Genomic DNA, 24,628 nt, shown 5'->3' on the forward strand with positions numbered 1-24,628 from the left:
GTAATCTTTTAGCTGTGGGCTAATTTTTGGGATTTGTAAATCCGTGTGTTTTTTGGGACTGTAAAGATATTTGCATATCTGACCCTTTTGTTTACATAATTTCACTATTTGAGTGAAAACATTTTACTATATGAGTAAAATACTACATTTGTTTTTACTATTTGAGTAAAACACATCAATCTTTTCGTTGTGAAATCACTGTGAATCATTCACCCCTTCTTCTTGTACTGTGTCAGGTCATTTATTTGTATTTTCATTAATTCATGCGTTTTATGTTAATTGATCCGATATTTGGATCATATAAACACACATATTAATCATAATGCTCATTCAAGTTGTTTGTTATTAAACATTGTGTTTGTATCACCATCAAAAGTGTTCTGTTATGAATCTGAAATCCCACCCGGTTATCTTTTAACAGTCAGCCTGGTGTCAGGATCATATGACTGGGTGGGACATTATGTTACATATCAGCGGCATGATGCCCCAGTGCTAGACATCACTATCAACTGCCTCACTGCAGACATCATAGTGATATGACTGAAAAATTGTTAAAGCTACTTTAAAAATCCAAATCACAGACACACATTTACCTCAATTTATTTAAAGAATCCTTGATCAAAATGTTGCATGCTAAATATATAATTTTTCTTTTACTGCATATGCCTTTCAGCCTAACTCTAATCGGTCAATTGGAACTATACAGTGCTACACAGTGGACCACACTGACCATCATTATGGTATTAACAGATCACATAAAAAGATCACATTTTGCCACCAATGATATCAATTTAATTCAACGTGTCAGAATTAAACGATGGCTACAAATTCTGCCATGGGTAAAGTACTGTGTATAAAATGTTCTGTCATCTCTTTTCTTTGACGAATTACAATATATCACAAGTTGGCCTGATATTACTCACTTGATTAACTGACATGTTAGTTTTTAAATGCAAATTTATGTGTATTTAAACTGGAATGGAAAGGTAACTTTGGGGTACTTATTTACAGCACTGTATATTAGTGATAATGTTCCTCTTCTTATTGTTTTAGACCAAATACAAAGGAGATTCAAACATGGCAGATTCTCTTGCTTCATGTTTGAAATTATATATATTATATATTTAAATATATTATATATTTAAATGCTTACATTTCCTTATGGGTTGTAATAAATTGGTCCAAACAAGTAATGTTGATTTTCATTCATTGTACATGTTAAGTGGTTACTCTGTGGTATGAACCAAGGAATAACTGTATATCCTCTTTGCCAGGGTTTATGCTTTATGTTTCTATGTTTCTATGTTTATGTCAACAACATCAGAAAAATTCACTCCCAAAATGGGCAATGGGAATAAATCTAAAGGACACAATACAACAAGTTCATCACAAGACTGCAATCAGTTACTCCCCAAAAACGATGCCGCATCCTAACAAACTTAGTACTGTTGAAAAGAGGTCCATGTGCAATCTACCTCCTTAAAAATCTATAGGCATTATATGTATCAGATGAGTGCTATCAAGTCCTGCCACCTACCCCCACAAAGCATCATGTAGTGTTGTTCAGTCAAGATGAGAATTAATGGTGTTCATAATTCATAGATCTACAACTGCATGGGTAGTAACAACGAAACTAGGTAAGTATACCCAGATATATGGACTAGCTTAAATCTTCAATCCTAACATCAGATATGATAAGGAAGTAGGAATATGACAGGTTGTAGATGGTGGGGGAGGAAACAAATAAAAACTTATAGAATTGAGGCACAATAACTGAGGCTGTAATTGACTGGTTTTCAAGAAACTATTTCCTACACTGGGAATATATCTCAAGACTTTGATCGCTGTAACTGGCCGAAGTGTGGAAGTCCCCAAAACAACACAGAATCCTATGTAAGGATACTGCAGACTAGCATGTCTAAATCTTTGGTCAATAACTCTTTAGATAAAAAAGAAGGTGGTTCTTCCTGGAGTTTTCCAGGTTCTTCCTCCACCAGTTATACTGGCCACCATGGTGTTAAACACACCACATCACCACTAACAGATTTGAAAGACCTTCATGCAAGGTGTTTTCTTTAAATTTGGTCAGATGCAGTTAAGGTGTTTCACAGATTCTTTCTTTCTTTTCTTTACAACAGCAGCTATATTTTGAGGTTAATCAGCATCACTTCTATAAAGTTCAAGGTCATCTATGTCAGAATGCTTTCTGGCAATTTGGTTCAATTCTTTTAAATGAATTTTGAGAAGCCATTTAAAGGATTTTATATATTTAGTAATAACAACCTAATGAGACAGATGAGAGTCAGCTGAACAAGTTAGAAGATATGTATGTAGGATGCTCTCTTTCAAATTTGGTCAGATTCTGTTCCGTGGTTTGTTTGTTTTTTTGTTGAGAAGTTGTCAAAATCAATAGCGAATGGACAACACATGATGGACAAAAGACTATACCATAAACTCACTTTGCCTTATTTCCTGGCGAGCAAAAAATTAAATATATACTGACCAAGGGGTTCATACAACTGCACCCTTAATATCTGTATCATGGGCCATTGAAATTGCTTTGATGATAAGATGACTCTTGATTTGGAGTCCAAAATCCACACTCTTTCAAAATGTGAAGCTCCACCTCATCTGCCAGTTATTTGATACAATACAAGTGTACTTTTACCTCAGTAAGGTCAGTGTCACTAAAGAGAGACAGATGGAATGAAATAGTCAAGATAAAAGCTAAAGCAGTAATTCTCCCAAAGATAAGCTATAAACCAGTTTCACTGATGTAAAGCAAATATCACCAACTCTATCATTATCCAGGTAATTAATAATAAAGAAGAATCATTTAGACATTGAGAGAGAGAGAGATGCATTAAATAATGAGACAAAAAATGAGAAAATATGATGGGTTCATTATATTTCATTTAAAAACTTCAGCTTCCATCTGAAAATCAGAACTTGTGTGTGAATCCAAAGAACTGTAACATCCTGAGTAATTGTATAACAGGAATGTACAATACTGCATTAACACTGAATCATATGCTTAACAAAATTTATATTACATTGAGCTAAAAATAGCTAAATTATTAAAAGAAACTTCTTTGTACCAGCAAGAATAAAACATCTGTAAAATTTAATAAACAAATAATATTTGATAAAATTAACTTCCAAATATCATAAACACATTTATAAATACTATGGGTTGGTGGTTCTTCTTGGGATTTTTTTTGTGTTCATCCTCAACCAGACATACTGGCCACCATGTACAGCCTATGTATTGAAACCCCAAACAACAAAAAAATCATACAGAGAACATGCACGCACATTATCCTATTTAAACTAATTCATGGGCTATGTACACTCCTAGGGTTATAGTGGATAATGCTGATGTCTCAATCATTATAAATAACATCTGCAATTATTTGTAGGAGTTTTATAGCCAAGAAATTAGCAACAGCACTGCCTGGAATTATTGTCAGTCTAATACACAATACACTATTTTTAGAAAACAGCTGGACAGGCAGGTTGTTCCTCTCCTAGCTGAATACGTTATTTATTTTGGAATTAATATTTGGTATACTGCTTACATTTTTTATAAAAAGTGTCCTTCTGACCACAAAATCAACATTTCTTTCTTACCTCAAATGCAATTAATTAACAAAATTTGGTCAAGGTATCTGGTATTTAAGTAAAATTATTGTGGGAACAGGTATTCTATTTTTCAGTCGCTGTCACCTAGACATTTGACCTTTTGAGCCTGAAATTGGTAGATTTTCTCACTGTCCCAAATACAAGCTACATACAATGTTTTATGATGGTAAATGGTGGTGGTTGTTGTTGTCATTGTAGGGTTTAATGCCATTTTTCAGATCTCATATCATGGTAGTTTTTTATGGTCTTACAGTGGGCATATAAAAACATAGAAAATCCTTTCTTAAGGATCAACTGATTGTCACTGACAACAAAGTATAATTTACTACTCTTATTACCAGACACATATTTGCAACATATATTAGTTCCATCAGTTTGTGCTAAATATAGGTTTAACTGTACAGTTGTTACTTATTGTGTTTATAAGTATCATAATGTACCTTAGTATGTTTACTTAGCCTAGTGTAAGATTACCAAAAGTAGAAAAGATAAGAAATAAATATAAGAAATAAATATGAGCAACCTTTGAGAAATCCATTTCCCTTTATAACAGTGGGTATCTGAATATTCAAATTATCTTTGCTATCAGAGTTTAATTTTTTTCACATAAGTTTTTTGTTTCAGCAGTTTAAAAATGCAGAATAATAAAAAGGTTAATGAATAGATTACAGCCTTCTGAACTTTCCTCAGCAAAAGTGAAAGTAAAGCAGTCTGTACTACCAGTCTTTCTCATTGCCAATGCAGTTCCCAAATCAACACTAAATATTTACTTTGATTTTGGTGTTGTGCTTTATGGCACATCAAAACAAGTCAGTTATTTGAGGCAATTGGAGTAAAGTGCTTGGCCCAAGAGCACACCAAGGTAGCTGAATCAGGCTGGTCCGATGGTAGGATTCAAACCTGCACCCTTCCAGTTTTTAATCCCACATCCTAATCACTGACCCCAACAGCTCCTCTAAATATTTGCTAAAAGTTGGTCCAATACATTAATTTGAATGACAAAACATAAAATGCCATTGAACAATGTTCACATTATGAGTCATCCATTGAGTATTTATGCATAGAGGAAGATTTGAAGTTTGCATATGTGTACATGGGATGGGGGATGGGAAGGGGGAGTAAGACCAAGTAGTATGTATGCGTATAATAACAAAAACTATATTATAGCTACTATGAGAAAAACCTATGTTTCTTAGCCAGCAACAAACAACCTTTAGTCTTCGCACACTTTCCTGTTTGTTTGTAGCTCCAACCGATTTTAATACTGAAAAGCATCAAGGATGCTGATCAATTAAAAAATGCAAAGAACTTCATTTCATTCATCAATTTGTAATTTTTAGCCTGATTGTTGCCAGGAGGTCCCTAACACTGTTAGCTTGTTAGCAGACAGAAGCTCTTGATGTAAGCAAGCATACAGACTGCACACCATTCTTTTCTGGTTCCAAGAACAATCTACTGCAGTCAAGACTGTGTCATCTGCATCCAATATTTGCAATGTCTGATTTTAATATGTCTAGAGAAATTGTGTGTGTGTGTGTGTGTGTGTGTGTGTGTGTGTGTATGTGGAAGGTTACTAAGCAAAAATGTGTGATGGGGGAGGAAGGTAGAAAAAGTACACCATGCAATGATGTGGAGGGGGAAGGGGGTTGAAAATGGCTGATTTTATGCATATGTACTAAATGGATGGGCCCTTAGCAATATGTTTTAAAATTATTTTCTTTTGTTACAATCCTACAATATTCCGCAGATCTGTCAGGATAAAAATACAATTTATTCTGTAGATGCTAAAATATCCAAGAAGGAGACGTATGCTACAAAATCAGCTTCATAGAAGTTGTAAAATCTGATTATAGATATCAACATTTCCTTGGTAGTTGTTATGTTCTATAGCTTTCAGTTCTGCAATGTAGTCTGCTGGAAGTCCATTTTGCTCAGCTCCACGTATGATTATGTCCAAATACTGTGGAGAAGGGCGTGCATCAAATTCATCACTTGACCGACTGAGCATGTATGTTCTGCAATGTAGGGTTTGGCCCTGTTGGGAAAAGACATCCACTTCTAATGGTTCATAGACGTCTGCATGAACTCCTTCCTGCCTAAAATATAAATAATGACTCTCTTATTACCTGAATATACAAAGAATGAGGAGAAAAATACGAATTTAAGCAAACCAGACAAAAGACTGTTGATATAAAACATGAGACCAGGGGTCAAGCTAAGACTTGAAATTTAGGGAGAAGTGACTTCTATTGGACAAAACAGGGAGAAGTGAGAGCTCATCAGGGAGAAGTGAATGCGAAGCAAGAAACGCAATATATGTGTGCGTGTGTGTTCTCTTATTTTAATTATACCCTTTATTTCTCACTGTTCATATTTGCATTTAATATATGATTTAAGCAATACTTTATTTTCAAGTAAAAAAAATTAAAGTTATTTTCACTATATGACTCTAAACGAGAATAATAGAAACTACATCTTGTAACAAATTTTAACTGAGTAACCAGATTACATTATTGTAATTGCAAGTAAATAAAAATGCTTAATCAACTACTCTTAATCAATTTTTGTTTTTGTTTTTTTTTGTGTTATTTTGCTATACTTTCTAAAAAGTTCACAATAATGGCACTTTCAAAGATTTCTAAACACATTTGAAACAACCCCTTTACCATGTACATGAGGGAAAATGCACACGTGTCTTAAGATTGTACTGTTTGTAATAATTTTGATGTTGCGGATAAAACATTACCGTAACTATTCATACATAACACACTAAACTGCATAAAATTACAAACATGGCTCCTTTATAGTAAAACTAAATCCTTCTTTCCAACCAAATCAACACATAAATGGGTCCATCTATTTTTAGAAGGAGTGGTTTTCATAATGTAATCATTCACTTTATATAGCTTCATTACAACAGTCCATTGATAGGATTGCACACTTGTGGTTTATTAATTTGTCTACATACTTTTTGGCAATGGTTAAATAGTATATGCTTTGCTGCTTTTTTTCCATATTTTCACAAATACGAGTCAAGTCAGAAAACAAGTCTGACCTTGCAACACTTTTCATGCATTCCATAACATAACATTGTCCCATATGTTTCTGACCTACATAATTGCATTTTAAAATTAAATCTTAAATATCATAATACCTAGACTTTGCTTTCTATGAATTGTACATTTTTCTTAATATATTTGCCAGATTATTTACAAAAACAGACAATCTAATAAGCATTGTCTGCAATTATTTCCTGGTTAGGCCTGGTTCACTTACAGCAGTTTCAAGCTAATTTTATGATGAAATAGTGTACAAGAGGCAGTTAAAATATCCAGATCACCGATTCAGTTCTTAAAACACAAATTTATATTTACATACTATTGTTAAAGTTCCTAAACACAAGTTTGTATGTGTTTACCATCAAAAGATAACATGCGGAAATCGGGCAGTGATAGTTGCTATATAGCTTACTCTGCAAATTTGGCAAACTTTCCATCTTTCATCCTTATACAAGTTGATGCTGAGTATAAGACAAGGCCAGATCAACACCTCTGATTGTGTTTTTCACTTTGTTCCACACAGCATCGTGATTTTTATCCTACCTGTGTATTATGTACTTTTACCTACATATAATGATGCTGGCCCGAAAATTTACTGAGTTACAGGTAGGATAAAACTTGTGATGCTGTGTGGAATTTAATTATAATAACTTTGGGTTTCCTAAATATTAAAAGTATCACTGTATGTTATTTCAGATTACCTACAATAGGGAAATTGTATCAATAATACTAAAATGCATTTTCCGAGGGTGGGGGTGGATGGGGGTGGGGGGAAGAGAGATACAGAGAGAAGGATGCATATGTATTCCATCACATTTTTCTTTTTTTGCACCTTGAGTTCAGCTCTTTGTGGATTTTTTTGTTGTTTTTTTAAACTTATTGCCCCCGTGTTGCTGAAGCTTTTGTCAAAGAGAGAAAGCATTAATAAATGAAAAATAAATGTAAACTATGAAAATAACTACGTAACCATACTCCTTCAATGTTTAAATATTCACAATAGTTATTTCCATACAGTCTCCATTAGGTTAAATTCCAAGAATGACCTGTTTGCATGAGGTCTAATTTTCTTTGCAAGTATAATGACCTCTCCATTTCCAACAATTAAGATTTTCTTTAAAGTGCATGTACTCTTCCTGTACTTAGACAGCAGTTGTTTTTTATCTTTGCTCATGCTAGATGTAATTTAAACTGGTGTCGTTCTGTCCGCAAGTTCCAAAATGTCACTGGCTGTGAAATTTACAATAGTAGCCACCTGACATTTCCTTTAACTATATGGTACAGTATTCATAATACCCATGGGTAGCTTCATTTCATTACTGGCAGCCTTGCTAATCTGATCTGGTCTGCATAATCTTGACCTCAAATAGGTGTACGCTTGGAATGACTTAATACAGCTGTAGCATATTAACATGTAAATACCACTACATGTACAAAGCCCTGTGATTCTTTTAATAATGGAAGTGGAAACAAAAATTAGAAGGAATTGCTTAACTAGTGGTATTAATTGATAATGGAATATGGTACTGCACTTGTACACAAGTAAAATCAGTCATCATGTAAGTGAATAATACAGATTTACAATCGTGAAGACATCTCTGTCTGTCTGTCTCTCTCAATGGGGCATACAGATTATTTGATCATCAGGTGAAAGAAGAAAATTGTAATGGAATATGTCTTTGTGTCATAATTATTCATCTTCTAACAAGTAAATTCTAATGCACATATATGTAATTAAATTTAAACAATGTATATTACAAACAATGTACATTACAAGTGCATGTTCCTTTAGCACAATTACACCTGATCTATGTTAATTTTTAATACTGAATATCACATAATTGTTTAAAAAACTCCTATATTTGTTCATACACTATCTCTTCCCCAAAATGAAATATTTTTACACATTTTTCGTACTCTTGGAGAATTATTTTCTATACGAAAAATATGATAAAGCAATTTGGAAGACATAATCCATATATACGTCGATTCGGAGTATAAGACGAAGCTAAGATTTTCTGGTCAATAAGCATCATCTTGTAGGCCGGCAAATACGGTACTATCTGAATCAAATGTCACCTTTTTTTTTACATCTATGTGAGACTGAAATTTAAATTCTTATAGACAATATATTGGCCATAATTTTTCATCATTAATATCCATTGATATCCATAGTTATATTTGCACTACAGCACAGTTAACAACTTCCTAAGATGCATGAAATAGGCCATAAGGGCAGAGTTTGGTTTTTGGTCACCGCATTAACTGCTTTGTTATTCTGAGTCACACAGTCTACATTAATGTAACAGCACTGAGTTGTAGGGTTGAATATTGTTTTCCCAACACCTAAATTCATTGTGCTATTGGATATATCACATTCAATACACTCTGTGCCAAGGTATTAATTAGAGGGCATTGGTAACTTCCCCTACACATCTGTCAGAACTCAGAAATGGTACATGCATTTTGCAACTTTTAAATTACAATTAGGAACTGCGTGGTAAGCCCTTTCCATTGGAATAAATTATCTTTTGTGCAATATCTTGATGAATTTTTGCTTATTATTCAGTTTTTTGTTATCTTTTTTTCTTCAATTATGATTTACATTACTTCATGAATGCTGGTGCTTTCTTGTAAGATTGAATAATGATAAATGTTTATTCACATCCTTTGTTGGGAATCCCAGGTATGCAGATCAACTTATAAATCTTTGGGTGTGAGTCAGCTTTAGGAACTTGTATAGCACCAAAACTCTACGGCAGTAGCAGGATCTGAACATGTTTTGTTTTTTTCTCCAACAAGATTGTACTTTTCCTCCAGAAGTCTTTTATAGTGTTTTTGTGAAGCCTCCTCTACTGTTTTCTCACTTGTTACAAACTAGTTATGACAATTATTCTGTTTTGAAATAACATATCTCTTTTGAAAATTGCCTATGGTTTTCAAAGAGTGACTGCAGTGTCCAATTTGTACTCTTAGAATTATAGTCTGCACCATTTATATTATTTCTTTGCATCAAGGGGAGTTAGTATCAGCTGACAATCTGATCATAGCAAAATTTTGGCCTGTGGCTGCAAATCCCGAAGTTCATAAATTTCTCATGTGAAAAGTGATGCAATGCAAACTGAACCTTTTGGCTGCCATAATCACTTTTTAATGGGTGATTAAAAAAAAACTAATTAAGAATGTTTTAGGCATCCAAAATATCTTCTTTACACCAGAGATCAATGAAAACAAAGGGTTGTCTAACTAGATACCATGCATATCAGTATGTTAGACACTGGGAATTAAGAAAGACATTAGACAAACTATTACAATCCAGTTATCTACATCTATAATGTATGAACATGGTTAACATTTTTTGTAACTCAACATTCGTTCTTATCATCTGTCAGTATTACATTACAAAAGGGTTGATTACTATCACTGTGCATAATTAGAAATACCACCCAACTGTAGTAAAGTGTCTTATCCATGGACACACCATGGAGATGGAGATGATCCAGGAAAATTTGTTGATAAGATTCTAACCCACACACTTTCAGTCATGAGTCCAGCACACTGTGGCTCCACGGTAATGGTATATGGTCTAGAACTAAACTTACTATGCAGAAAAACAGTTTTCTTCTTTCAGTCAAAGTGACCTTGACTTCTGACCTTCTCACCCCAAAATCAGTAGATTTATTTCATACCCAATCTCACGTCATCCAAAAACTTTCATGAAGATACATGGTTGAAAAATGAAAGTATTGTGCAAAATTATCATAGTGACCCCCAACATGATTGGGTTCTTCTTCACACCAAGCACACTCTATCCACAAATTTGGTACAGGTCTGAGATGCAGAAGAAATTTTAATGTGTGAAAACCATTTGTACCCAAAATCAAAATCAAAACAAATATATAAAACACACACACACACACACACACACACACACATATATATATATATATATATATATATATCTTCTTTCAGTCATCTAAACATTCGACATTTTAACCCCAAAATCACATACAATAAGACTATATGAAATGTTCATAAATATTTATGCAAAATTAGTTTTAATGCTATTATTTAACAATTGTATCATCATACAAATTTTACAACTTTTAGAAAATTTTAAAAATACCGATCCAATGTCTCCTTGTGTTCATTCCCCAGCTCCCAGACACAGCCCCAGACACAGGTCCCATAACTTTGGTAGATACTGGCAGGCGCCCCTTTCCATCTGCATTCCATTGGATCCTTGCCATATGAGCGGAATTGTAATGAATAGTCCTCCAAAACAATTATAATATCATTAAACTATGTTGTCATATTTTGGGTAAAGTTCAAATTTCCCAGGGAAAGTACAATTTTCTAGTAAACTTGCCTTTTGTGCAAACTGACTGTAATAAAATTTGCAAAGACCAGTCCAGGAATAAAACAAAAGAAAACCAACAAAATCATACAAGGGTGTTATTAAGAAAGATTCCAAGGTGTAAAACAAATAAAAACTGGAATAAGTAGAGAGACAATGTCACAAAATTAAAAGGCAGTCTATAAAACTATGTGTGTGTGTGGTGTGTCTGTGTGTTTAATTAGGATTTTTAACATAGCTTTAATAATATATCAGTCATATCTCTATAATGTCTGCAGTGTGAAAGTTTATAGTAATATCTAGCATTGGGGCATCATGCCACAAACATGTAGCATCATGTCCCACCCGTCACATTATCCTGGCACCACGCAGACCAGTCCTAACACTAACCTCTTTATGCTGACTGCCAAGTTAGGCAGCTGTTAGTACAATTTTTTTGGCATGACTTGGCAGGGGTGCGAACCCACAACCTCCTGCATTCGAGGCAGATGCTCTAACCTATACCAGTACTAATGATGATAATACTGTCCCGCTAACAGAAAAATAAAATGATATTAAATCAGAAAGAAGTCTGAAATTGCTCTGATGAATATTTTTGCCACTGTTGCAATAGATAGTGGAAGGAGATGAGTTTCCTTGATCAACAGATGTACTGAGACAATTCATGACAATTATCGGTGAAGAAAAGTTTAAATCGAGAAAGTTTCAGATGAAAAGATTTCATCATGCTCAAGATCCAGTGCACTGGTACAAAGAACGCAATTGTTAATAATATATAGCCCAAAATTCTTAAACTCAGTACCAAAACAAATTAAACGAGCAAGTATATAAAAAAAGATTCTTTACTTCAGCATACCTGCCAATCTCAAGGCACCAGTGAAATCTCAGCGGGGAAAAACAATCTGAATGTAACAAGTGTAATCTACTAGTTTTCTGTCTTAATTACAACAAAAATGTATTCAGGATATTTACATTTCTTTTCGATGTCAAAGTTTTTATGTCAATATGGTTGATCACAAAGTCAATTTAACAAAGCTCAAAACAAGCTTGGTAAAATTCTATAAAGCTGAATTGCACACAATAGATAGTCCTCTTTCAATTTTAGCAGCACTATTAATTTTTTATTTGCCCCATTTAGCATGTTTCCAGTTAAAAATACTCTTCTAACACTTTCCACAGCCACTGAACATTCCTGAGCAACAACAACAGAGCCCGAATTCTCTGATAATTATGTCAATATGTCAACTTCTTGACTGGTTCAAAAATGCTTCTTTGTATAATAAATTCAAGCACTAGGAATTCAACTTCATGAAACCAGTCTGTTCTCTACAAATCTCTTATGCTAAGAGCATGGTTATTAACAGAACACTATGTAAACATTTTGGGAAAATAGATGACTGTATACATTAGCCATGTGGCTAAAAGCTTGTTTTCCTGAATTTTCTCACAAATATCGATTAAAAATGACACTGTAAATTGTGATTGCTGTATGTTTGTGTGTTTTAAGGTGTATGTACCTGAAAATGTAATCCATACACAAAAGCATAATCCATACACAGGCCATCATAAAAATGTAATTATATCTATTAAACTGTATTGATTACACCAAAATCATAGTGGCTGGCAGGCATGTTTTGGACAAAACAAATTATCAGCCAGTAAGCATTTTGCCAACTGTGTAACAGGTAAATATTTCAGCAACTTCCTTCAGCCATTTCTATTAGATTTTGGGAGTGGATACAACTGTTACTTGGTTTTAATTGCTATCACCAAAGAATGGCAGTGGGTAGTGCACAAAGGCCATTACTTGGCAGTCACCAAGAAAACTTAATGGAGAAATGTCTTGGCACACAAAGTATATTCTGGTTTAATCTATATTTTCTTCACAGCATTTAAAATTGTTGTTACTTTTAAAAATTTGATGGAAAAAAGTTGTCCCTTAAGTATAAAATTTAAATGACTATGGACAGAAAAATTACGAAGAAGGTAAACCTATAGTACCATAAGTTTAGCAGTTGTAACAAATTCAGCACTCGGATTATCCATTTTTAGCCTTTCCTTCAGCAGATTACTTCCGTATGCAAAGTACAAAAATTTCCCTGGTCTGGCCATGATGCCAATACCTTCAAAACTCTGAAATGATGAAAGATAAAATTTATAATTATTTGCATCCATACAACAGGATTTATTTTTTTTCACTTTTACATGTGCCTTTTCTTTACTTTGTTTTAATTACTTGCATCTTTTATTTTACAGATCTACCTCAATTTCTTTTTGCTTAATTGTGATAGCAATGCTTGTGTCAGAAAAAAGTACATGACCAAAAGGTAAGAGTTGTTGTTGTTGTTGTTGTGGGGTTTAACGCCATTTTTCAGCACACAATAGGCTATACATGGCGGCCAGTATTAATGATGGAGGAAGAACCCGGGAAAACACCGGAAAGAACCACCGACCCACGAGAAGCTACTGGCAAGCTTTCTCACATACCCACATTGGCTGAATCCTAGACTCGAACCGCCGCAGACAGAGGTGAGATGGCAGTGATCTGTAACGAAGAGCGCTTTAGACCACTCGGCCACTCGGGGCCCCCCAAAAGGTAAGAGATATGTGCAATTGAAAATAAAAAATTGTTGTTACAGCCTGAAAATGTAATCAAGTCATCTACTGTATGCATAACAAAATGCCCAACCAATTTTGACTGGCCACACTGAAGAATCTTGACCACCACTAACAAAAGATGCATTTACAAATATTCTTTAAATAAACTGACAAAATGACCAGTTCTGAGGTTCCTCAAGCCACCACCAATACTATATAACATAGGGACTGGAAACTTCATTGGAGCTGTCCAATATCACCATTTCCAGTTTGATATGCAAACCATGTTCCCCAGTCATGCTCTTTGCTACATGTATGAGGATCTGATTGATGATATGTCCAAGAATAAAAAAGATGAACTAAGCTGGATGTAAGTCTATGATGCAGGCATCAGACTGGGACCAGGTTCTTTTCTCAGTTCTAGAACCTTCCATCTTAATACAAGGAAGGTATCATGAATGATCATATATAATCAATAGCTTGAACATCGGACTTAGTAACGCGGAATGTATTAAAACACCTGGCAGGCACACTTTTCTACCACTGAATAATGCCACCCCTTTTTCCTAGGTTTAACTGACACATGGCCATGCTGGCTAGCCATGATGATGAAATATACCAACTGCATACCTGTCAACATTTCAAAAGCCAATTATGGAGAATGAATTAAAAAGAAAAGGATATTGGGACCTAAAATTGGGAGGTTGTTCAGGGCATTTTTTAAGCCTCATTTTTACCAAATATTGGTTGATCTTCCAGTTCCAATATGTGTGCAATTCTCCAAGGATGCACACTTTCTTTATGTGAAATGTCTTATTTTCTTCCAGGATGTGACCTCTTTTCATATTCTAGTCAGCTGCGTTATACAATATCTGCACAATAGCTTAAGGTTAGTCTTAAGTAAACAAGCAAGAAAGACAGCATAACTAATTAACAGTTAATCCATATCATTGCAAATATTTTGTAAAATGGACTGGCCCTCCAATATAATTCAAAGAAATCTTGTTCTACAGTGTATATTATGTAAGTATCAGTAACTGATTGGCAAATAAACTATGCCCAATGCGCTATTTTGTGGTAAATATTAATATGTAGTCTCAAGCTACCATACATGTGGCAACTATTTTCCCCATGTTTTATATCCCATATTTCCTTATTCTCAACTCGAAAGGTATTTAAAATTATTACTAAATAACATTTATTCTGAATTAAGTGTTTTTGAGCACACATAAGCTGCGTGGTACATTTTTGCATTCCTTCTTTTAATTTAATGATGTTAATTAACATGCATATATATATATGGTAGTGCCAGGTGTTCACTCATGTAAGTTTCTTAAGTGGGAATTGAGATGCTACTTCATTCACAGTGATCATTCTTCGGATTGAAACTAATTGCTGATAAAATTTTTTTGTGGTTTATTATCTGCTGTTAGTATTGTTGAAGTGTTTTTAAAAATGCACAAAATGACAGAAATAATGCTTAAACTTAACATTTTATTTACTGAAGATAAAAGTTCTTTGTTGTTGTTGTTGTTGTTGTTGTTGTTCTAGGGTTTAACGCCATTTTTCAGCACAAGATAGGCTATACATGGCGGCCAGTATTAATGGTGGAGGAAGAACCCTGGAAAACCCAGGTAAGAACCACCGACCCACGAGAAGCTACTGGCAGGATTTCCCACGTACCCACGCTAGCCGAGCTTTGGACTCGAACCCACGCAGACAGAGGTAAGATGGCAGTGATCCGGAACGGTGAGCGCTTTAGACCTCTCGTAAAAGTTCTTTGAAGTGTGATAATAATTATTTCATCACAACAATATTCAAAGAAGATAAAAGAGAACATGGCATCTATCGACTACATAAGATATATCTATTTATGCAGAATTCTTTTAGGAGAAATTAAAATTGAGAGACATAATGTAACAAGCATTAGTTCTATGCAAAAATCTGGAGATATTATGAAATCGGAAGGTAGGCATGGAATGACCCCAAAAATCAGGAGTTTGTTTTTTTTTCTCCCAGAGAGTGACAGGTATGCAACTGGAAATCCTGTGTTCTGCTGACTGGTGTGCAGCTACAGTCATTTATACAGTTTTTCTAATTGATGTGCACCTTCTACTGTGCATACTTAATCTATAAGCAATATTTTGCATTTATTACCAACAGAAAAGGTTCAAATATTTTGTATTTGAATGTCGTAAATGCCAAGGAAATCTGAGTGATTCTGTTAGGTCAGTCCTCTGACATGAGAGTTTGTAAATGATCATCATTATGAGCATTCAAAGCTGCATCAAATCTGCCACTTTTAAGTCCTGCAGTCCTAAAAAAAAATTGGTCATTGTGACCTGTTATTAACATATATATTATATGATTAAGTATTGTTGTTTTTGTAAAATTTCTATAACTGTTACTCATAATCATGAAAAGAGATATATGCAAGCACCCTGAAGAGTATTACACTACCATACCACAAGTAGGTCACTGTTACATATTTTATCTCATGTAGACTTTTTACATTGCTTGTGCATTATAATAATATAAAACCCAGGTCACTGTGACAGTTTACATTTTCCTGTTTCTGCGCACCTTTCTGATGTTCAGGTGAGTTTGTGACCCTTTTGCTATTGTGCAAACTTGATATAGCCTCATCTATAGAAATACTACATCATCATAGCAAAGAAAATTCTGGTGTTTCAATAAATGCAAACATGATTTACTGTCTTCTTTTCTTCTTCTTATTATTATTATGCAACTACTTCCTTAATAAAAATTGTGCACTCAAGAATGAGACTAAAAATTCTTTGATTTTTATCTGTAATTATTATATAAAAAATAAAACGAAATGAATGGTACAAAAATTACAAAGGTAATGAACTTATTATTGTTGTTACTCTTAAATACGTTCCCACCACTATTGAAATAATAAACTATTGGTATTTCAGCAATTTTAGCAGGTGATTCTTTTATAAAATGTCTGGAAAAGTCTAAAATCTTGAGGATTGCAAATTCAATATTGAGATCATTCATCATCTTGCCAACTTAATTATAGCTATTCTAATAAATCTGTGTATTAATTCAATAACTATAAATTGTTTCATTAAAAACAAGAAGCATTTATTGTTCTACATTAATATCAAGCTTCAACAGCAAGCTTCAGTTACCACTGTCATCAGTGACAGAGCATATAAGGTGGGAAAAAACATAAATGTAAATAAAAAGATGTTAATATTACCTTCAAAATGCAAAATACCTTGAGAACAGCTATAGTAAGTCATAAATGGGTCATGTATGGGCATTTACTCATCTTAAATTAAGTAGAAGTTATTTTAAGATTTGATACTTAATTTGTTTAACCAAAGTCTAACCCATCCAGATAAATACTCTGCACCTTAACTGTCACCAAGAAACTTTCAGATGGAAATTATCAATCATCATGGATTTTTACAATAGTGGCCATATACTAAACTGGGTCAAGAAAAGAGCATGTTGTGTCTAATCATCACAATATTGGGTAGAATGAATTTGTTTATTATGTGTAGCTTTCATGTGACAACACAACATGATATGGATTATAATGGATCACACCTTTAGGCTGATCTTGTCCAAAAATGTCCGGCTACTTTAACATTGATGACTTATGGGTCATTAAATTAATAAGCCTCCAAATGTGTAAGGAACCAAATAAAGAGAAAAATGTTGAATCAAATTCTAAAAAATGACACCTGTTGGTATTACTGACATAGTGTTGAAAACCTGCATGACCTGATTGACTGTCTGTCTCTCTATATTTATGTAGGTGCACTTAAGCTTTAATTTTCAGAAATATACTCCTTTCATACTGATACTTCTCATTACTTAAGAAACATCAGTTGTTACAGCAAACTATGGATAACAAATGACGATAATAAATGATATATTCCCTCCACACGCATTTCATTCAGGGAGAAACTAGTGTGTACAATCACCAGTTAACACTCAATAATAAATTGGTGAGTGTACACACTAGTTTCCCCCTAAATCAAGTGCCTGTGGTTCCCTCATACTTCTCTGACCCAGTGTCAGAAGGTTCGTGTATTGCGTCAACCATTTTGACCAATATCACCTTTATACCTAGTCCTACAACGTAAGACACATCACTCGATATTTTTGTTCTGAGGGATGATATAGCACTAAAACAAAAACATGTGCTTTGTCTTACATTGCTTTATATCGAGAACAGGGAGTTATGGCACTGCGTCAAAACTGGATTTTGAAACTCTCGCACATACTAAAGTAAAATTGCTTTAATCGTTCTGTCCTTACTGTCGTGCCCAATTTGTTACTGAGGTATATCCAAGTAGAATCAAGTAGTCGAGTCTTTCAAACTGTTAGGCACCGTTTCAGGGACTGGGATGATGGAACAAATGATTCGGAACCACCTATCGGCAAAAGTATCCGGTTGCCGCCTCTGGCTGGCCAGAAGAACACAATTAATTTTACTATATGTTCTCTACATTTGTTTCTCAGTACTGACCTTTCCACAATAAAAATCATATGCTAATCTAAAATACCTTCAAAGATGACTTTACGGTGAAGTTCTTGTCAAAGGCTGACCTGCTCTTTTTTTATATGCTAGGCTGTCATAGCAACATTTAAACAGAACACAGATTTCACTTCCTGATCATCACCAAGGCCTTATTACTCACTGTGCACTGTCGCCGAAATACACACGGACAACCACACCCTGAGCTCATATTCTCAAGAATAAACAATTACCTTTAAATCCCCACCAAACATGCATAAATAAAACTCTTCTATCACCATCAAAATGAGAGGAAAATATGTTCTAAAAATAGACTAGAACTACGGGTACTGAACTGGAAGTACTAATACATAGTTATCATATGACGTCATAACATACGGGCACCGTAAGGTCATCCGCCATTTTGTGGGTCAATGAGTTTCATGCGCGTGACTGTTTATCACCTGAATAAAATTTGCAATCGCACAATGGTTAATACATGCTGGGTTAAAGGTTGTTCAAACCGTGCAGACGATTCCGTGAAACGTGGCTTTTACACAATACCTGTTGTCAGGAAATTTGAAGGAGAGCAAACGAAAACATTAAGCGAAGAGCGACGACGGACATGGTTGGCCAACATCAACAGAAAGGACCTGCCGTCGAAGCATTCAAAAATCTGCTCAGACCACTTTATTCAAGGTACTTTCATTGAATGTTGCATAGATTACTATCATTATTATTAGTAGTAGTATACCGTATATTTCTTACAGTGAATAACACAGAAACGTAGAAATTTGTGGCTGGTTTCGCTTTGTTTTAAATCTTAAAGTGCATGTGAACTACAGTTCTTACCATTGTTTTTCTAAGAAAATTTATGTTGATATTTCAAATATGCATTCACGATTCTAACTAGATCTTATCAATGCCATATATTATGTATCTAGTCACTTTGAATTATTTACTTTGTTTTGTTTTATTTTCTTTTTCAGGAAAACCTGCAGACTTGTATAGTCGAGCACATCCAGATTGGGCTCCCACCCTTAAACTTGGTGACTTATCTGGACCTTTGAAATCCAGGAAGAAAATGAAAACAGTGGAAAGGTACAAACTGATCAGTCATTAGCATGTCAAAGTAGTTTCCCTTATATATTGTATCATTTCCTCAGTTTGACAAATGTTACTCAGTTTAATACAGATAATTATATTCAAAACCAAATAAGAAAATTATCATGATAGAGTCTATCCTGTAATTTCATATTTATTTAATAAGGTTTTACTTTTCTAATAGTAATTACGTTGTTAATATTAAAGATACCATATTATTCCATTTATAAAACAAACTAACATGTGCTTTTCCTACGAAATGTGTTAAAAAAAGTTGATAATGTTGTATAATCAGTGGTGTGGTGCTAGATAGAGAAGGGAACGCCATTCCCCCAGCACTACACACCTGGTTTTACTCTCATATATTCTATTTGATAGAGCTTCCTGCTAAAATATTTTTGAATTATAGGTACATCCGAATGCAACACAGACAGAAGACCAGAGAAGACCATGATATAGCTAAAGTGTTGCTAGATTTGCAGCATTTTCCTGAAACATCTTTTGCCAAGGAAGGTGATGAATCTGCTGGTCACAGGGGCAGCTCTGTTTGTTCTTTTACAATCAATGGAAAGATGGAACCCGATCAAGAACTAACACCAGAGACTAACTCCATTAGCCAGAGTGTAGTTGACAGTGAAATTCAACACCTGATTACTGAAAATACACTGCTTAAAGATAAATTAAGCAGCTACAAAATGAATCAGGAATCATTTTGTGATAATGACGAGAAAGTTAAGTATTACACTGGAATGTCGAGCTACATGACCCTAATGACCCTGATTGAATTTGTTGCTCCATACATTCAAACCAGTAGAGGACTAGAAGTTTGGAAGTTTGAAAAAATCATAATGACACTAATGAGACTTAAGATCAACCTCCCCTTGCAAGATATTGCATACAGATTTCAGATATCAACATCAACCGTGTCAAGGACATTTTTAAATGTTATTCATGTTTTGTATATTAGATTAAAGCCTCTTTTGTTTTGGCCCGAGAGGGAGGAGCTTCAGCTTACCATGCCCATGGAATTTAGGCAAGATTTTGGTGGAAAAGTGGCCGTCATTATAGACTGTTTTGAAATATTTATACAGAGACCTAAAAGCCTAATGGCACGAGCTCAGACTTGGTCATCATACAAGCACAACAACACCATAAAATTTCTTATTGGCATTACACCTCAGGGATCTATTTCTTTTCTTTCCAGAGCATGGGGAGGTAGGGCAAGTGACAAATACATAACTGAAAACTGTGGATTTTTATCAAATTTATTGCCTGGAGATATTGTGTTAGCAGACAGGGGATTTAATATTTCAGACAGTATTGGAATGTACTGTGCTAAAGTAATTACCCCTAGTTTTACTAAGGGGAAATCACAATTGTCTCCTATTGATGTAGAAAATAGTAGAAAAATTGCACACTTGCGAATTCATGTGGAACGTGTAATCGGTCTAATGCGAAATAAGTATACCATGCTTCATGGAAAGCTCCCAATTGATTTCCTCATGAATGAGAAAGGAGAAATTCCAGTTGTTGACAAAATTGTTAGTGTTGCATGTTGTCTTATAAATATGTGCGAGTCTGTTGTTCCATTTGACTAGTAAGGATTTGTGAAATAATCATAGATTTATTACATATATATGAGATTTACTCTTTATTTTTGTACATCTCATAACTTTGCATACACGATATTCTTACATAATTGTGTCACCATTAAATATTTGTCAATTACATAGAATTATCTTGTGTTCTTAATTCTAAACTTTTTTACTTGTGTTCCTTACTTTAGTTCTACTGGTTATTGATGAGAAGATGCTATGAATAGTCTGTCCATCTGTTACCATTAGTCGGTGAACGCCACTCATTCTAATCAAGCTGGGGGATAGTCAATATGGTTGCCACTGTAGCCGTCATGAAAATCTTGTTATTACTACTCTGCATAGATGGTCATAACAAGGTGTGCTATAGAATAAGCAAGATATATAGAATACAGACAGAACAAAAAAAAAACACATTTGTACAGGGGAATGATTTATTCACTTTTAATTAATAGATAAGTATGCATGAAGATAAAAAGTACAACAACCACAATACGCTTGTATCCTGTTTTTTTTTTACATGCAAATGTCCTGAGAATAGCCTTCTAACACCTTTTAGGCCTTTTTGCTTTACTGCCATATACTGGACAACATTCTGGACAATAGTATGACCCTTTTGGTGCTTTAGTCATATTAATGCACTTAAAGTGAAGCCATATCAGTCTGCAGTTTTCATTGTCACAACCAACAACATTATCAAATGTTTCATCATGGGGTACTTGACATAAACAAATGAGGTCAGTGTTATTTCCTGGCACAGTCTGTCTATCATTGTTGGTGAGAGAGGGTTGCAACACAGATGCATGTAGCTTCCTTTCCATTTGTGCAACAGGTTCAGTGTTTGCGGACTGTGGTCTGGTGAATAATTTCCCTGTCAGTTCAGGCAGAATAACATGAACGAAGAATGATGCTGACTTTGCTTCTATATCTTGCCATAGCTTGGGGTTTGGCAGAATCCTTTCCACAGATATGTCCTTCTCTGTCCAGATAACAAAGTCACAAAACTTCTTTTTGCTTAGAAAGATTTGTGTTTGCACCTGATAATAATACTGATGGCATGTTTTTAATAGTTTGTCTTTGTCCAGGTATGAAATACTTTCATTTTTAATCTGTGTATCTCTCACACAATATGGACACTTCACTTCCACTGTTCCCTCTCCACAACAGTTACATAAAACAAGAGCATCGGGAGATGCTCCAATATGGGGAAATTCAGGGTTGATTATGAGACCACATTCATCAACTATGAGATTGTCATGGAGAGGCCCTATTTTTCTCCTGTATGCATTCACTGCATCTTTTTCATGCTGGCATCCCCACCTTGTTGCCTTATTAGAAAACTTCACTGGGTAGCATATGTCTCGTATGGTGGAAATCGATGGCTTATCAATGGAAGATGTGCACACGGCTTTCATTCTTGATGCTGTTATTCTTCCCGTTCTTAACCGGTGCCAATCTTTACACTCAGCTTGTCCACGAGTCAGCCTCTCTGCATGTTTTGCCTGTTCTGCAGTAACATTAATGGCACTGAACAGATTTTCACAATAGTTTACAAGCTCATGTTTAGACATTAGAGTACATTTGTCATCTCTGAGTTCACAGAGAGGCTTGGGAAGATCATTTGATATTATTCTTGGAATAAAGTGTTTCGCATACTTAGGCATGATTGAAAGCACCACAGGTTTGGTTTTTGTTAAAAATAACTTTGATGTGAAGTCATCGAATTCAGCATCTGTTGGTGCAGGAACATGTGGGAGAGTTGGCTTCGGTTTCTTTTCCTTGTTTTGGGTGGTTCCACAGATGGCATTTTCCAGGTTCCTTTTCTTAATTTCAGCTGACGTGAAATCAATTTGGGAAATTTCCGCATAGTCGACCTCGTCAATGCTTGATGGTTGTAACCAGTAGGCCTTTTCTTGAGTAACTGTCTTTGCATTTTCTATGCGCACAGCTGTCTCAATGTAAAAAAGAAGTGCACCAATATGACTGCATGCCTCCCCAAGGCCAGCCATACAATTACAATGGGCTGCCTCAACAATTCCTGTTTTTACTGCAATTATCCATGGCTTTAATGCTGTGTAATTCATGCGCTGTGAGTGTCATACCTAAAAATGCAAAGAGACTTCCAGTTAGTTCTTCACTTATTTTGAGCATTTTTAAATGGAATATGTGCATATGTAAACTTTTGCAACATATGCATACGAAAGCGAATATACGTTTGTTTACGATCTCCCCTCCATCCCTGTTTTTCCTTGCCAACCCTAGCACCACCACTCTACCATGGTTTATAAAAATACCATTAAATTTATCAGATATACAAGGATGACAATAATATTGTGTCAGTGGTATAATGTAATTTAATACTTCACAAACTAACCCCATAAAATATATACCGGTATAACTCTTAACTACTTTTGTAATGCTCTATACGAAATGGTATGAAGTAACAAATGTAATGAACTCACCCTGGCAGTAACCAACACCTTGTTGCTCACTTCAACGGCAAGGACGTCTTTGACCCAACCATTGACAAACTGGTTGTAAGCTTCAAGTGATTTGTAAGCTTTCAAATCATCTAACGTGTAAGTACTTTTCGTGTTTACCAAATAATTTAAAATGTCAATATAAGTTATCTCCGGTAGGCACTGGACGTTAGTCGTCATTTTTCTTTTGTCCATTTCATACGGATCAATTCCACCGATTAAGCTTAACTTTAACTCGTATCTTTCCAGCACTAGTTTTTCCAGTCCATCTTTGTACTTCATCTTGACTGACTTTGAAGCCATTTGTACTTCTGAATTGATTCCTTGAAAATTAAATCAGGTTTCATCGTCACGCTTGGCAGCAAGTACTCAACACAATGAGCTTGACCCACATGATGGCGACCGGAAACTGCTTCCGGTCACAGGCGAACGTAGTGGGAACTATGTATTGTGACCCCATTCCGGCTGTTAATTTTTTTGTTGTTGTTGTTTAGGCCGGTGCATAGAATCAACGGAACGCAACGAAACGCCGGAACGCAACACAAACACCGAAACGCAATATCGTATGGAGTATATACCATAGCTGGAAATAGTGAAATTTGCGACATTTTTTAAAAAAGAAAATTTACTATTAATAGTGTATAATACAATTTTTATATGAGTTTAATGCTTAAGCTGTTACTAATAAATTCATATTAGTATTGATCTATTAATAATGCCAGGATGAATAAACTTCGTGAAAATCAGCAATTTAAATAGCCGTACAGTGTAACTGTTACTATCAAGAATTATGCGTGGACAATTATTTTAATGATTTAAATACAAAGATACATGCAAAAATGGCACGTCAAATAATTTCTGTATTTATTTTGGATATATATCCCAACAAAATTTTGGGCCCGTGATTCAGAGTAGTTAAAATTTCCATATCGATTGTTCAATGATAATAATATTAATAATAAGAAAAAAAAAAGTACACGCAGTTTTCCTTTTATGACAGCTTTTCTTCAATACCCATATGTATTCACTTCTTTGTAAATGGCATTATTTGCCTATATTGCTAAAACATTAAGCTGCAAAAAAATTAAGCACTGGTCATTGAAGATTAACACCAAGATTCCAGTGAACCACTGACAGCAAATGTCAGACCTTTGCAGATTATACAGATTGCAGTGCCGGTATCAGGAAAGACTCAGCGATCACATTGTGCATTTCAAACTTTCTTTACATGTTTTCTGTATAATTAGTATTTAATACGTCACAACACTTTGATAATCCCAATTAAGACGCGAATACAA

At 34.7% G+C, this 24,628-nt stretch overlaps 3 protein-coding genes across 7 annotated transcripts; 1 reads left to right on the forward strand and 2 right to left on the reverse strand.

Moving 5' to 3' along the window:
• Positions 1–2,891: 2,891 nt before the first annotated feature.
• Positions 2,892–18,528, reverse strand: LOC149770004 (gamma-glutamylcyclotransferase-like). Of its 5 annotated transcripts, none has more exons than XM_089949539.1 (4): positions 18,406–18,528; positions 13,057–13,188; positions 10,825–10,940; positions 2,892–5,738 (listed from the first exon to the last, which is right to left on the reverse strand). In XM_089949539.1, exons 1-4 carry the CDS (start codon positions 18,451–18,453, stop codon positions 5,468–5,470), a joined length of 567 nt encoding a protein of 188 aa, XP_089805665.1. In that variant the 5' UTR covers positions 18,454–18,528; the 3' UTR covers positions 2,892–5,467. The 5 variants fall into 5 exon arrangements, with proteins under 5 accessions (XP_089805665.1, XP_089805663.1, XP_089805666.1 ...); XM_089949537.1 differs by having other exon boundaries at positions 10,825–10,973; positions 18,406–18,516; XM_089949540.1 differs by lacking the exon at positions 18,406–18,528 and adding an exon at positions 18,201–18,377 and having other exon boundaries at positions 10,825–10,973.
• Positions 18,529–18,585: 57 nt separating this feature from the next.
• On the forward strand, positions 18,586–20,990 carry LOC149770005 (uncharacterized). Its single transcript, XM_089949536.1, has 3 exons — positions 18,586–18,850; positions 19,141–19,252; positions 19,665–20,990. Exons 1-3 carry the CDS (start codon positions 18,586–18,588, stop codon positions 20,851–20,853), a joined length of 1,566 nt encoding a protein of 521 aa, XP_089805662.1. The 3' UTR covers positions 20,854–20,990.
• Positions 20,991–21,281: 291 nt separating this feature from the next.
• On the reverse strand, positions 21,282–24,399 carry LOC149770006 (uncharacterized). The gene is made up of 2 exons (XM_089949544.1): positions 23,313–24,399; positions 21,282–22,952 (listed from the first exon to the last, which is right to left on the reverse strand). Exon 2 carries the CDS (start codon positions 22,932–22,934, stop codon positions 21,396–21,398), a length of 1,539 nt encoding a protein of 512 aa, XP_089805670.1. The 5' UTR covers positions 22,935–22,952; positions 23,313–24,399; the 3' UTR covers positions 21,282–21,395.
• Between the last annotated feature and the right edge of the window lie 229 nt (positions 24,400–24,628).

The sequence above is a fragment of the Sinohyriopsis cumingii genome, unplaced genomic scaffold (assembly GCF_028554795.1).
Source record: "Sinohyriopsis cumingii isolate HCF-2022 unplaced genomic scaffold, ASM2855479v2 utg002881l, whole genome shotgun sequence".
In the NCBI taxonomy this organism is placed as follows: domain Eukaryota; kingdom Metazoa; phylum Mollusca; class Bivalvia; order Unionida; family Unionidae; genus Sinohyriopsis; species Sinohyriopsis cumingii.